The sequence below is a fragment of the Aquarana catesbeiana genome, linkage group LG13 (assembly GCF_042186555.1).
Source record: "Aquarana catesbeiana isolate 2022-GZ linkage group LG13, ASM4218655v1, whole genome shotgun sequence".
NCBI lineage: Eukaryota > Metazoa > Chordata > Amphibia > Anura > Ranidae > Aquarana > Aquarana catesbeiana.
Window position 1 is genome coordinate 177,798,267 of NC_133336.1, and position 14,989 is coordinate 177,813,255.

General features: G+C 41.6%; 1 protein-coding gene across 1 annotated transcript in view; it reads right to left on the bottom strand.

Annotated features, from left to right (window-relative positions):
* Nucleotides 1–4,437: 4,437 nt before the first annotated feature.
* Nucleotides 4,438–14,989, bottom strand: part of LOC141117522 (CD48 antigen-like) — a 67,861-nt gene continuing 57,309 nt past the window's right edge. Inside the window, exons 5-6 of the mRNA XM_073610419.1 lie at nucleotides 12,075–12,169; nucleotides 4,438–6,749 (exon numbers count right to left, since the gene is read on the bottom strand). Coding sequence (XP_073466520.1) covers nucleotides 6,666–6,749; nucleotides 12,075–12,169 — 179 coding nt within the window. The 3' untranslated portion in view covers nucleotides 4,438–6,665. The remainder of the gene's footprint in view (nucleotides 6,750–12,074; nucleotides 12,170–14,989) is intronic.

The window sequence follows — 14,989 nt, forward strand, 5'->3', positions numbered from 1 at the left end:
GGCCTGCAGGAGGGACAGCAAAGTCCAGGATACATGGTGGAATGAATATTGGAGGGGGCATTTCATGTGTTTGTGGACTGGATCTGTTTCAGTTTAAGTTTTTTAACCGCTTGCCGACCAGCCGCCGCAGATGTACTGTGGCAACATGGCTCGGCTGCGCGAATCGCTGTTATCTTATGTCGCTTCCTTTTTTGGCCACTAGGGGCAAATGCGCACCCCCTGCTCGCCCCCAGAGCCGGTGCGAGTGCCCGTCGGTCGCGATCACCCCCGGGCTCCCGCGATCGCTCGGGGCACACCGAGAACCGGGATCTGTGTGTGTAAACACACAGTTTCTGGTTCTCTGAGGGGAGAACAGATTGTCTGTTCATACAAAGTATGTACAAAGTATGAACAGTGATCAGTCATCTCCCCTACACAGTCCCCTCCCCCTTCAGTTAGAACACACACTAGGGAACACAATTAACCCCTTGATCGCCCCCTAGTGCTAACCCCTTCCCAGCCAGTGACATTTTTACAGTAATCAATGCATTTTTATAGCACTGATCGCTGTATAAATGACAATGGTGTCAAAAAATATGTCAAAATTGTTCGACATGTCTGCCATAATGCCGCAGTCCCGATAAAAATCGCAGATCACCGGCATTACTAGTAAATAAAAAATTAATAATAAAAATGCCAAAAAACTATCCCCTATTTTGTAGTCGCTATAACTTTTGCGCAAACCAATCAATATAGGCTTATTTATATTTTTTGGGGGGATATTTATTATAGCATAAAGTAAAAAATATTGCGTTTTTTTCAAAATTGTCGCTCTTTTTTTGTTTATAGAGCAAAAAAAAAAAACCGCAGAGGTGATCAAATACCACCAAAAGAAAGCTCTATTTGTGGGGAAAAAAAGGATGTCAATTTTGTTTGGGTGCAACGTTGCACGACCGCGCAATTGTCAGTTAAAGCGATGCAGTGCCGAATCGCAAAAAGTGCTCTGGTCAGGAAGGGGGTAAAATCTTCCGGGGGCCGGGGCTGAAGCGGTTAAACACCCCTCGGTTCCTATAGCAGCCTTACAATGGCAGGCTAGCAGAATTATCTTTGCTGCAATGAAAGGATATATAAACACAGGAACATAATGTAATTAGAAGTGGCAACTGCATTCGTTTCCATTTTTCAGGCTAAGACAATTTTCAGCATATAAAGAAATTATTTATTGAACTTGCTAAAAATGCAGTGTCCTTGCCACTTCCTGTGAGTTGAATAGACAGACATATTTAGATCATATTTTTCCACACAAAAAGACCTTTCATTTGGTGGTATTTGATTACCACTAGGATTTTTTATTTTTTTGCGCTAAAAACAAAAAAAGACCGAACATTTTGAAAAAAAAATAAAAATAAAAAGTTTATACCTTTTTGCTAGAAAACATATCCAATAAAAATAAATAAAATGTCTTCATAAATTTAGGCCAAAATGTATTCTGCAACATGTCTTTGATAAAAAAGAAAAAATCCCAATATGTGTATAGTAATTGGTTTGTGTGAAAGATATAGTGTGTACCCGGAAAGTGTTCACAGCGCCTCACTTTTTTTTTTTGTTGCAGCCTTATTCCAAAATGGATTAAATTCATTAATTTGCTAAAAATTCTTAAACAATACCAAATAATGACAACACTAAAGAATTTTGTTTAAAATCTTTGCAAATATATTAAAAATAAAAAACGAAAAAAATCACATGTACATATTCACAGCCTTTGCCATGATACTCAAAATTGAGCTCAGGTGCATCCTGTTTCCACTTATCATCCTTGAGATGTTTCTACAACTTGATTGGAGTCCACCTGTGATAAATTCAGTTGATTGGACGGGATTTGGAAAGGCACACACTTGTCTATATAAGGTCCCACAGTTAACAGTGAATGTCAGAGCACAAACCAAGCCATGTCCAGGGAATTGTCTGTAGACCTCCGAGACAGGATTGTATAGAGGCACAGATCTGGGGAAGGGTACAGAAAAATGTCTGCAGCATTGAAGGTCCCAATGAGCACAGTGACCTCCATCATCCGTAAATGGAAGTTTGGAACCATCAGGACTCTTACTAGAGCAGGCCGCTTGGCCAAACTGAGTGATCGGGGGAGAAGGACCTTAGTCAGGGAGGTAACGAAAACAAGAGAAGGGCACACTGACCTAGTGAAATTCCATTGAAAACTGTATTAAAAGATAAAAGAAGATGTACATAATACTCACAAACGTATGTTGTATACACAAACAGAATCGAAGACAAGTCACCTCTAGGACCGATGGAGGATTCCAATGGTGCAAGGGAACAGATGGCGTTCATAATGGCTTGGCTTACGCGTTTTAAGGGAGAACCCTCTGGCTCTGAGGAAAAGGGTTCTCCCTCGAAACATGTAAGCCAAGCCATTTTGGATGCCATCTGGTCCCCTTGCACGATTGGAATCCTCCAGTGGTCCTAGAGGCGATTTGTCTTTGATTTTGTTTTGACATGCGTGTATACAACATACATTTTTGAGCATTATGTACATCTTCTTTTATCTTTTAATACATTTTTTAATGGAATTGCACTAGGTCGGTGCGCCCTTCTCTTGTTTTCGTTGTCCTTCAGTACATTTGGATACCCATGGTCCTGAGAGGGCAGCAAGACTGTGCTTTGACAATAAGGATTAGTCACATTTCCTTCCCTTGAGCTTTACACCTGAGCGCAGGAGAGTTACTTTTTTATTTAGGGAGGTGACCAAGAACCCGGTGGTAACTCTGACAGAGCTCCAGCATTTCTCTGTGAAGAGAGGAGAACCTTCCAGAAGAACAACCATCTCTGCAGCACTCCACCAATCAGGACTGTATGGTAGAGTGGCCAGACGGAAGCCACTCTTCAGTAAAAGGCACATGACAGCCCGCCTAGAGTTTGCCAAAAGGCACCTGAAGGATTCTCAGACCATGAGAAACAAAATTCTAATGAAGCAAAGATTGAACTCTTTGACTTGAATGGCAAGCCTCATGTCTGGAGGAAACCAGGCACTGATCATCACCTGGCCAATACCATCCCTACAGTAAAGCATGATGGTGGCAGAATCATGCTGTGGGTATGTTTTTCAGTGACAGGAACTGGTAGACTAGTAAGTATTGAAGGAAAGATGAATGCAGCAATGAGCAGAGACATCCTTGATGACAACAACCCCAAGTACTCAGCCAAGATAACAAAAGAGTGGCTACAAGACAACTCTGTGAAGGTCCTTAAGTGGCCCAGCCAGAGCCTAGAATCCAACCTGATGGAGCTTGAGAGGTTATACAAAGAAGAATGGGAGAAACTGGCCAAAAATAGGTGTGCCAAGCTTGTAGCATCATACTCAAAAAGGTATTTTTTGTAGAATTTTGAGGAAAATAATGAATTTAATCCATTTTGGAATAAGACTGTAAGATAACAAAATGTGGAAAAGGTGAAGCACTGTGAATAATTTTCGGGTGCACTGTAAGAGCAAGGCTTGGCCTGTATAGCAGAGCGCCCATACAGCAGCCTTTTGGATTCCAGGAACTACAAAAGGGGCCGAGTGAGTAACTTCAATTTTGCTTTACCTCAAGCCTATACAGAGAGGACAGTAAGGCTGCAATACTTTACATGTCCAAGACCAGGGGACAGCTTAGAGCCAGTGCAATGAAACCAGAAGCAAGCCCATATCTCTAGCTTGGGATAGCAGTAGCCATGTTCTTTGGCATTCCCGCAGTGAGCAGCACCTGTATCTTCAGTTTGGAACCTTTTTTGTTACTATCTTAGCCGCTCCTGTGGATAGGCAGCCTTGTTAAAGTCTGTTCTTAGTACCCAGAGACATTAGAAAATCCTCTAAAGTTGATTTAAATTCTTCAGGTCTGGGCATCCCATGCATCCCTATTCATTATCCAAGTTATCCCCTAAATAAACAAAAAAAACAAACCAAAACTCCTAGACTTTTTATTGAGCCTGTGAAGAAAGTGTGGAAATCCCTGTTGCCTGACTGTGAGCGCTACACCATCTAAGAGACAAAAAGTCTGAAAATATATTTAATAAAAGAATAGAATAGACTATAATAGAATAGAAAAGAACAGAATTTACAAAAATCGAATTGATCCGAATAGAAAGAATATAACCATGTCTAAATTCTGTTCCAATTTCAGAAGATGGTTATATTCTTTCTATTTTATTCTATTATTTTGTATTCTATTCTATTCATTATATTCTGTTCTTTTATTCTCTATTCTATTTTGTTCTTTTTTGCTCTGTTATTTTATATTTTTTTATTTTCTGAAAACTATTTGAAATTGATTCGAAAACTATTCGAATCGATTCAAATTTGGAAATTTCTAAACGATTTGAATACGATTAAACGAAACAAATTCCGAAAACGAATTAAACGGATTAAACTAATTTACCTAAACAAATTTATGAAAATAATGATTCGAAGCAAAACAACATTTTTTTATTTGTTCTGCACATGTCTAAAGAGAACAGAATTCTTTTTTATGCAAGTTCAACAGACACATCAGGAATATGAAATGCTGGAGTAACACAATTTAAGTAAACAAAAACATGTTGTTCTAAAGCGTTTTTTGGTAAAATTAAAAAAAAAAGTGTTATTAAAAGACTTTGTTAGGGAAAGGTTAAAAGCCCTGTCCTGGGTATTTTTGCCATCTTTGTCCTGTTGGGCAGAGTTCCCTTTACTTCATGTCTCACAGATTAAAGAGTAAGGCCCCATACACACTATTAGATTTTCTGCAGATTTTTGTGTATGGGGCTTTAGTGAATTCCCCCCATACAGTTGTCAGGTCCTTCAGTGACAGCTGTCACGTGGACAATTAGGGTGATTCTACACAGTGTGGACTCAGACAAAGGGTCTAGCCTTGCTTTATCTAAAACTAAACAAATAAGTTTTGTCCTTATTTATGTACACAAACTACACAAATACAGTATAAATAAACATAGGTATATATAAAATTACACATATACACATACAAAAAATATTATACATACAGTTATACATACACTATATACATACAATATATATATAAATATATATATAAATATATATACACACATACAGAAAAGTATATATAAAGTATCTTGTATATGAAAATAGAAACTGGTCTTTATATTCTGCTGATAAGTACGAATAAGTAAATGTTAAAAATTTTTGTAAAAATCGTTTTGTTAAATAAAGATTATTAAAAAAAAAGTATATACACATACATTAAAAAAATGATACATACAAAAAAATATATACATAAAAAGATGCATTTGTTCAACCAATAGCAAACACAAATAAATAGAAAACCTCCATATACACAGTCCTATACCCACAGTTGATCCAGAAGAAGGCAAAAAAACATGCATGGTCTAATTTACTCCAGCGGGGAGGAAAAACAATTCCTTCCTCATCCCCAGAAGACAATCGGATATTCCCTGGATCAATAATCTCTGGTGTTACTACCTAGAAATGTTAATATAGAGTTCTATTTTGTGCATTTGTGAATGCATCCAGTCCTTTAAAACAATCCACTGAACTGGCCAGAACCAGTTCTTGAGGGAATACACTCTTATGCCCCATACACACGAGCGGAAATTCCACCAGCAAAAGTCCGATGAGAGCTTTTGGTCGGAAATTGCGACCGTGTGTATGTTCCATCAGACTTTTGCTGGCAGAATTCCAGCCAGCTGATAGCGCGAGGAGAAAAAAAAAAGCCGATCACTGGCGGCTGTCAGAGGGACATCTGTCCCTAACAAGGAGAGCTGCCGCCAGCTCATCTGTGCCCACCTGTGCCACCTACCAGTGCACAACAGTGCCGCCTACCAGTGCCCACCAGCGTCACCTACCAGTGCCCACAGTGCCATCTATCTGTGCCCAGAGTGCCACCTATCGGTGTCACCAATCAGTACCTCATCAACAGTGCTGCCCATCAGTGTCCCCTACCAGTGCCCATCAGTGCCACCTATCAGTGCTCATCAGTGTCATCTATCAGTGGTACCTATCAGTAACACCTATCAGTGCCCATCAGTGCCACCTATCAGGGCCCATCAGTGCCATCTTATCAGTGGCCATCAGTACCGCCTTATCTGTCCCAGTCAGTGCCGCCTTATCTGTGCCTATCAGTGCCCATCAGTGCAGCCTATCAGTGCCCACCAGTGCAGCCTATCAGTGCCCACCAGTGCTGCCTCATCAGCGCATATCAATGAAGGAGAAAAATTACCTGTTTGCAAAATTTTATAACAAACTGTGAAACATGATTATTTTTTCAAAATTTTCTGTCTTTTTTTATTTGTTTAGCAAAAAATAAAAACCCCAGTGGTGATTAAATACCACCAAAAGAAATCTCTATTTGTCTATAAAAAATTATAAAAATTGTATTTGGGTACAGTGTTGTATGACCACGCAATTGTCATTAAAAGAGTGACAGCGATGAAAGCTGAAAATTGGTCTGGGCAGGAGGGGGGGGTTTAAGTGCCCAGTAAGCAAGTGGTTAATGTATACATGTATTAGGATTATCCACGTAATTTAAAGTATTGGTCAGGAGCGCAGCTCCTTTTGTTTCATTCTCTATGTTCAATCTTGCTGCTAATAAACACTTTTCACAAATTAAACTGCTCTTCCTTTGTAATCAATCCAGAACTGTCAGTCATAGTTCTGAAAGCTAACATTCCTCTTCATTTTCAGAATCTTCTGGGTCGGGGAAAATGGAAGGATGTTCAGAATCTCCCAATTCAATCTTGTCATCCTGCATGGTGCATTGCAATAAGAGAAAACAAGAAGAGAGAAGTATAAACTGTAAGTCATGTCTAGGTCTTCCTTAAAAAAACAGTCTGAATTCTTAGCTACAAATCCCACTTTAAGGATATTGGCATGTCAGTAATTATATGTAATGGTCTGCAGAATTAATAATAAATTCATTGGGGTTTATTCTTTAGGATTGTAGACGGAGACATATAAATCATTCCTATGCCTTGGGCCAAATCTGCCACATAGATAAAATCATTAATTCCAAATGACATACGGTGCAGATGGTTCATTCTAGTTGACTATCATTTCAGTGTCCTTTCTGGTTTCTTTGGAGTATGGCTTTGGGGGCCAAGGAATAGGTATAACTAGAGAGTTTATGGCCAGGTGGGCTGGAAGGAGAAAGGGCTCCAATGCTTAAAAAAAAAAAAAAAAACAACCTTAAAAAAATAAATACAAGCATTGGTACTCTCTATATCTCATCAAGTTGTAATGACCAGAGGCAGTGCCGGATGTAGACCTTGGGGGGCCTGGGGGACTTTACATTCGGGGGCCTCTCAACATAGAAATTAAATTATATGACAGAAAATGAATGATAGACTGCAGTTAGGTTCAGAAGAAGACACTTGTCTGATTTTTTTACCTCGATTTTATTGACTGTAAGAATACATATTACACAGGTGATTGGAACGGGCAAATCCATGTTATGTATCACATTACAATATTTACAAATAATTGTTCTTCCTGCACTTAACATCTGCAAAATCTTTAACTTAAATCGGCCATACATGGATCAAATCTTGCCCGGTTCCGCAATGGACCAGCCGAGATTCGATCCATCTATGGGCTGTCAGGTTGTACCCAAGTCATTCCATCAATCGACTTGCGTACGGCCAGCCTGTCAGATTTTTTACCTTTGCCTACTTTTTTTATTATTATTATACAGGATTTATATAGCGCCAACAGTTTGGGCAGCACTTAACAAAATGAAGGCAGATTACAGTTACATTACAGTTTGGTACGAGAGGAATCAGAGGGCCCTGCTCATAAGAGCTTACAATCTAAAAAGGGAGGGTCAATTGATACAAAAGGTAATAGCTATGGGGGATGAGCTGGTGGAGAAAGTAAAACAGTGTATTAGTTATAAGCAGGATAGGCTTCTTTAAAGAGAAGGGCATTAAGGGATCTTCTAAAGATGGATAGATTAGGGGACATTTGGACAGATTGGGGTAGGGAGTTCCAAAGCATGGGAGAAGCTCTGGAGAAATCCTGGAGGCGAGCATAGGAGGAGGTGACAAGGGAGCTAGAGAGCAGGAGGTCTTGGGAGGACTGAAGAGAGCAGCTTGGTTGATATTTTGAGACTAGGTTAGTGATGTAGCTGGGGGCAGAGTTGTGGATGGCTTTGTAAATTATTGTTAGTACTTTGAATTTTAGTCGTTGGGTGAGTGGAAGCCAGTGGAGGGATTGGCAGAGAGGGGTGGAGGACACTGAATGGTTGGTAAGGTGGATCAGTCTTGCAGCAGCATTCATTATGAACTGAAGGGGGGATAGTCTATGTAAAGGTAATCCAATGAGGAGGGAGTTGCAGTAGTCGAGGAGAGAAATAACCAGGGAGTGAATTAGAAGCTTGGTGGTGTCATTAGATAAAAAGGGGCGTATACTTCTGGTGGCTATAGCTGCTAGCAGTAATCACTGTGTCCTGCAAGCTGGGAGGGCTCTCCCCCCCAACGGTAGAGCACACACTGACTGTGTTGGTGGGGGAAATTGAGCGATTTCCTTTCCTTACACCCATTATGGAAGGAAAGAAAATCACATAATCTATGGGCTGCCTGACTCCTCAAACTGTATCATCGAGAGGACATTGCTCTCGACAGCCAGTAGGCACAGTGCACATAGTCTTTATGGGGTTATCATGGTTCTCAGATACTTCTTTATAAGTGCCAGTTTGCTGAAGGGCCTGTCTCTCGAACCACATGTTCAAATATATTCTAAGTGGTACATTATGACCTGGAAAGGTCTCAGCAAGCCCTTCATCATGTCATAAAACTGCCTGTTGAGATGGAGTGAGACAAGACCAGAGCATTGTAAGGGATGCAAACTGGACAATTTCCTCAACGAACATATTGCTGAAGTCTTGAGGGAAAATGAGCTTAATTTTTTTTTAAAAAGTAAGCCTGGGACCCAAATTAGAAAAGGGGCCTGGGGCAACTACCCTTTTGCACAGCCTTATTTGGAGAGAACAAAGAATATTCCAATGGAAGTACAACTCCAGCAATGTTTTTAGCCTTTGATTAAGTGTTAGAACTGGTGTGCATGTTGGTTGATAGCTCTTCTACTCTTATTTCAGTGACAACCCAAAATGTTTTAATTTCCCTTGCTGTTTATCCTCGTGATAATGGCCATTGTATCAATCAGGAAGAATCTCTCCATTGGTAATGCAGACAGCAATAAAAACCTGGCAGGGGCTAAGATTCCCCACTCTGGCCAAAACTAGAAAAAAGTTTTGTCTAGAGGTCAACTTAATAGAAAATAAATAAATAAAGCCTGTTTAAGCTGTCTTTTTGTTCCTGTCCTTGGAATGGCTGTACACTTTCTTTAAAATGATACTAAAGTCTTTTTTTTTTTGTTTAAAAATACCAAACATGTCATACTTACCTGCTCTGTGTAGTGGTTTTGCACAGAGCAGACCAGATCTTCCTTTGCTCGGGTGGCTCTCTTGGCCCCTCCCTCCTGTCGAGTGCCCCCACAGCAAGCAGCTTCCTATGGGGGCACCCGAGCTGAGCCGCAGCTCCATGTGTCCATTCAGACACGGAGCTGCAGTTCAGCCCCACCCCTCTCTCTTCTAAATTACTTTGATTGACAGCAGCATGAGCCAATGGCACAGCTGCTGTGTCTCAGCCAATCAGGAGGGAGAGTCCCGGACAGCTGAGGCAGTCGTGCAGATCGCTGGATCGAGAGGGGGCTCAGGGAAGTATTAGGGCGGCTGAGGGGGGCTGCTGCAGACATAAGGTGTTTTATCTTAATGCATAGAATGCATTAACCACTTAAGCCCTGGACCATTTGGCTGGCCAAAGACCAGAGCACTTTTTGCGATTCGGCACTCGCACCGCTTTGACTAACAATTGCGCGGTCGTGCGACGTGGCTCCCAAACAAAATTGACATCCTTTGTTCCCACAAATAGAGCTTTCTTTAGGTGGTATTTGATCACCTCTGCGGTTTTTATTTTTTGCGCTACAACTAAAAATAGAGCGACAATTTTGAAAAAATTGCACTATTTTTTACTTTTTGCTATAATAAATATCCCCAAAAAATATATAAAAAACTATTTTTTTCCTCAGTTTAGGCCAATACGTATTCTTCTACATATTTTTGGTAAAAAAAAAATGCAATAAGCGTTTATTGATTGGTTTGCGCAAAAGTTATAGCGTCAACAAAATAGGGGTTAGTTTTATGGCATTTTTATTCTTTTTTTTCTACTAGTAATGGCGGCGATCTACGATTTTTATCGTGTCTGCAACATTGTGGCCAACACATCGGACAATTTTGACACATTTTTGGGACCATTGTCATTTTTACAGCGATCAATGCGAAAAAATTGCATTGATTACTGTAAAAATGACACTGGCAGTGAAGGGGTTAACCACTAGCTGGCTAGGAAGGGGTTAAGTGTGTCCTTGGGAGTGTTTCTAACAGTTAGGGGACATGGCTACGAGTGACACTTCACTGATCACCGCTCCCGACCACAGGGAGCTGTGATCAGTGACAGTGTCATTACGCAGAACGGGGAGATGCTTGTTTACATTAGCATCTCCCCGATCTTCCTCTCCGTGAGACGATGGCGGGTATCCCCGCGGACATCGAGTCCACGGGACCCGCGATCCTACTCACGGAGCTCGTGGCAGGGTCGCGCGCGCCGCCGGTGGCACGCACGCGACCACACGGGGGCAAATTCAAAGGGACGTACAGGTACGCCCATTTGCCAAGCCACTCCATTCTGCCGACGTATATGTACATGCGGCGGTCGGCAAATGGTTAAGATAAAAAAACCTTCTGCCTTTAGAATCACTTTAAATCTGTGCCATCAGGGTACAGCTTCTTGCACAATTTTTGACACTGAGAAAAGGGCGAGGGATACATTCCAAAGGGTAGAGCTCACATTGGCACACATCTGGTAGATTTTTGAAATCTCAGCCAGCCAGTATACTTGTGCTCAATAGTCTAACTTGACTAATAGGTTAGTATTGGGGTCTCCAAACTTTCTAAACAAAGAGCCAGTTTACTGTCCTGCAGATTTTAGGGGGGACAGACTGTGGTCAGTGGGTTCACATATACCCCAGTGTCAGTGGGAGATTACGCCGCGCCTGTGATACCTAGGAGGAGGAATAGTGCAACATCATTGGTATCAGTGGGAGGAATAGTGCCCCATCGTTGGTGACAGTGGAAGGAATGTGCCCAGTCATTGATGTCTGTGCGAGAGTTTGTGCCCCATCGTTGGTTTCAACGGGAGGTATTGTGCCCCATCATTGGTTTCAATGGGAGGAATAGTGCCTTATCGTTGGTGTCAGTGGAAGGAATAATGCCCTGTTGTTGGGGTCAGTGGAAGGGATAGTGCCCCATCATTGGTATCAGTGGAAGATATAAGGCCTCGTCATTAGCATCATGGAAGGAATACTGCCCCATCGTTGATGTCAATGGAAAGAATAGTGCCCCATATCAGTGAGAGGAACAGTGCCCCAAGGGCTGCATAAAGAAAAGCAAATGGCCCCATTTGGCGACCTCTGGCTTAGACTATTGAGCACATCATTCACATCTGAGAGCTGCTGAAAAACAAATTCAGCCCACAATTCCAGCAACCAAAGCGCTAAAGGAACGTGCATTTTTACGTGTAACAAAACACCAGAAAAACGCCTAGTTTAAAAATACGCAAAGTCGCTCTGAAAAAGATAAGGAGCTTCTACATTTGTGTTTCTGGAGTGTAGGGCAGCCCTACATGCCAAACGCAACAAATAAAGTGCCAAAAAACGCTCCCACATTGCTAGATGTGAACGGGGCCTTATAGAAGAACAGTGTGGCAGACATGCAAACAGACACTTACTGCATATAATTTAAATCGACAACAATTGACATAGCCACATGCACAAAATCCTGTGATTATGGATTTTCTCTTCAGCAACTTACATTAAAAATAAAGATAATACCAAAATATTACCAAATGCACATAACTTAACATTATGTATGTTACTGCTAATCTGATCATGGCTTACCATGGCTGCACTCTCTGTACCATATGGTAATTTTATAAAAAGTAGAAGTGTACGAACTTACCTTTTTTTCATGGAGTGCGATAAAGCCTTCAGAATACTTTACAGTCTTCTTGGGGACAGAGAATGGCACATCGTCTTTAGGATCTATGTCCACAACTAAGAAAGAAAATGATATCACATTATCATGACACCATAATAATAATGGAAGAATTTCATGTTACATTCAAATTTGGCAAAAGCTCATATTTTATATGACAACAGCAGAAAGCATCATAGTATTGGCACACATGTAATCCTGTAATCAGAGATGGGGAAGAGGGGAGGCACAAAGGGAACCTGATGGTTTGCCCTGCATCATCAAAGAGCAGGTCTCTTTAGGCTCCATCCACACCTGGCGATTTCGGAACATGCGACAAAGTACACAGAAGCAGCATTTTGGCGTGCACTTGCTGTGCTTACAGTGCCATTAATTATTAACAAAACCCCAAGCGCAGGTAGCAGACCCGTGTTTTGGCATGTATTTTGTTGTGCCAAAAAGCGCGGTGAAAAACGCACCATGCTCCACGCCTGAAAAGGTACTGGAGCATCTTTGGTGCGTTTATTGCGCTCTGTGCGATGAGTAGGAATCCATGAAAAGAGTGCAAAAAAAGCAAGTGGGAACGCAAATTCCCATTACGCACTGATGAAAGTTGCCTTGAAGCCCAACTGTGGCAAAATAGAAAATTACTGTGGCACTGTGCCTCCACTGCAAGGGCTAACTGCTTATTTAGGACTGGGGGAGAGTAAAAGCATTTTACGTACCTGAATATTAACTCCCTTGGTATATAGTGGTCTCCCATGCTCTGGCAGTAAACTGTACCGCAGCATCTTCACATCCAATGCAGGGTGTGGTTTTGATGACACCAGGACCTTAGACCGTTTGAGCATGAAGAAGATGATGCTGTGGGGAGCGAACTAGTGGTGCAGAGGAGTAGAGAACAGGCCAACTAGGCCTAAACCAGCAGTTAACCCTTGCAGTGTGGGTGCAGCCCCTCTGCAAGCAGGAGTTTTGCACGTTTCCCAGAGCTGGGCTTTAAAAAAAGCCACAATAAAACTACTGAAGTCCTCTAATGTATTTTACATTTACGCACCATTCACATTTTGACATGCAATTTTCTGTGTGTCGCGTAGGGAAGCCCATATACTTCACATTTGTGGCCCAAAAGAAGCTCCTGCTCCTTATTGGCTGACAAGCTTTATCGATTTGTGAAGGAGCAGTTTGCCGTGATTGCCATGCGACAATTGTGGCAGAATCGCGTCACGTTTGTGGTTTCATTAAAGAATAATGGCACCCAAACTCACGCAGCTATTCTGTCCGTAATCCCAAATCGCAAAATCTGATCAGAAACCTTAAGGTTACGTTGTTTACATTTTTAGACAAACGGCTCCAATTAAAGCAGAACCTATGTTTTTTTTTTTTAAAACATTTTGTGTATAGATTTTTTTATATTGTATCTATTTATTTTGCATGTTGTGATATTGCAGGGATTTTGCTTAATTTTTGTCCACACCAGTCAGGAACTCTGGTTAAGGGCTTGTCAGCCCACTTTTATAAAAAAAAAATGAAATAGTTCAACACAGAACAGTTGCCCACGCAGAGGTATCTACCATAAACATGAATGTATTGATAGTCTACTTTCTGGCTCTCTCTAGCAGCACTGCTGCCCAGGCCTTGTGCCTGGGTCCTCCAGACCTGATAACAGAGCACTCCTGTGTTCAAGTACAACCACTGTACCTCTCCCAGCTCGCTTGATCCTCTGGACACAGAATCTTCTGACTCCAGCATTGAGTACCATCTCCTGAGTGGAACAGACCTATCTCCTAATCAAAACCCTGAACTGCTGCTATGCTAGGGTTGCCACCTGTCCAGAATTCTTCAGTTTTAAAACATGTGTCCGGGTTTCAATCTGCCTAAAACTCTGACACATTGTTCAGACTGGGCTGTGGCTCCCTAAGTAACTGAGATAGTTACACAAACATCTGTTGCCGCCATGGAGCTACAGGCCACTGTCTGGGGGTTTTGTATCACTGGGGGTGCGGGGAGAAGATGATGTCAGCAAAAGCAGTTTGGCTACACCCACTGTTCACCACAGTGTGCTGCATTATCACTCTCCTTGGGGCACCCAAAGGTGTCCCAGGTCTTTTATAATCCTATAGTACATGCTACAAAAACAATATGTGCCCTGTGCCAATAAAGTGTTCGGGTTTGGCTTGAAGAGAAGGTGGCAACCCTATGCTATGCCCTTCATTTGTAACGGGTATGCCCCCCTGCACACTCAGCCTGCTGGTCTCCAGCAAGACCCGGACACTGGCTTCATCCCACCCAAAACTCTTTGAAGGCTTTTGATTCCGAATCTCAATCTGGGAATTACAAAACCCAGAAAAAATTGATAAACCACCTTTCTCCACTTATCACAAACATTCTGGAGCCTCTGTATATGTGAGAAATCTTTATCACCTTTGCCTATACTTACACTGTGGCAGGACCTTACACTGTCACAATGTATCTATTGTGTTTTATAGCGCTGATAAAGGAGGTTCCTAGAGTCTCTTAGAAATGCATTGACTGGTTTATGGATCCTTTGTCAAAAAAACTGTTTAGGACTTTACTACTTGTCCGGTGCCCTCTTCTTTCTAGATTGTATTCAGTTTGTTCTTTAATTACTGAAACAAGGATAAGCAAACTGATTTTAGTAGTATAATTCTAACAATTTCATGTGCGGCTTTGACTGACTAGCACCTGACTAGTGACAATGGATCAGTGAAAGAAGTCTTTATATTGAGGGCACCAAAAGCTTGCCCAATGATGGTGCTGCACCATGCATATCCCTTGCATAATGGGAAAAAGACCATAGCAAATGTTCCCTCCACCTGCTGCCCATGCCATTACAGCAGATTGTATGGAGCAGTTGGTGCATAGGGCACATTAAATATGAT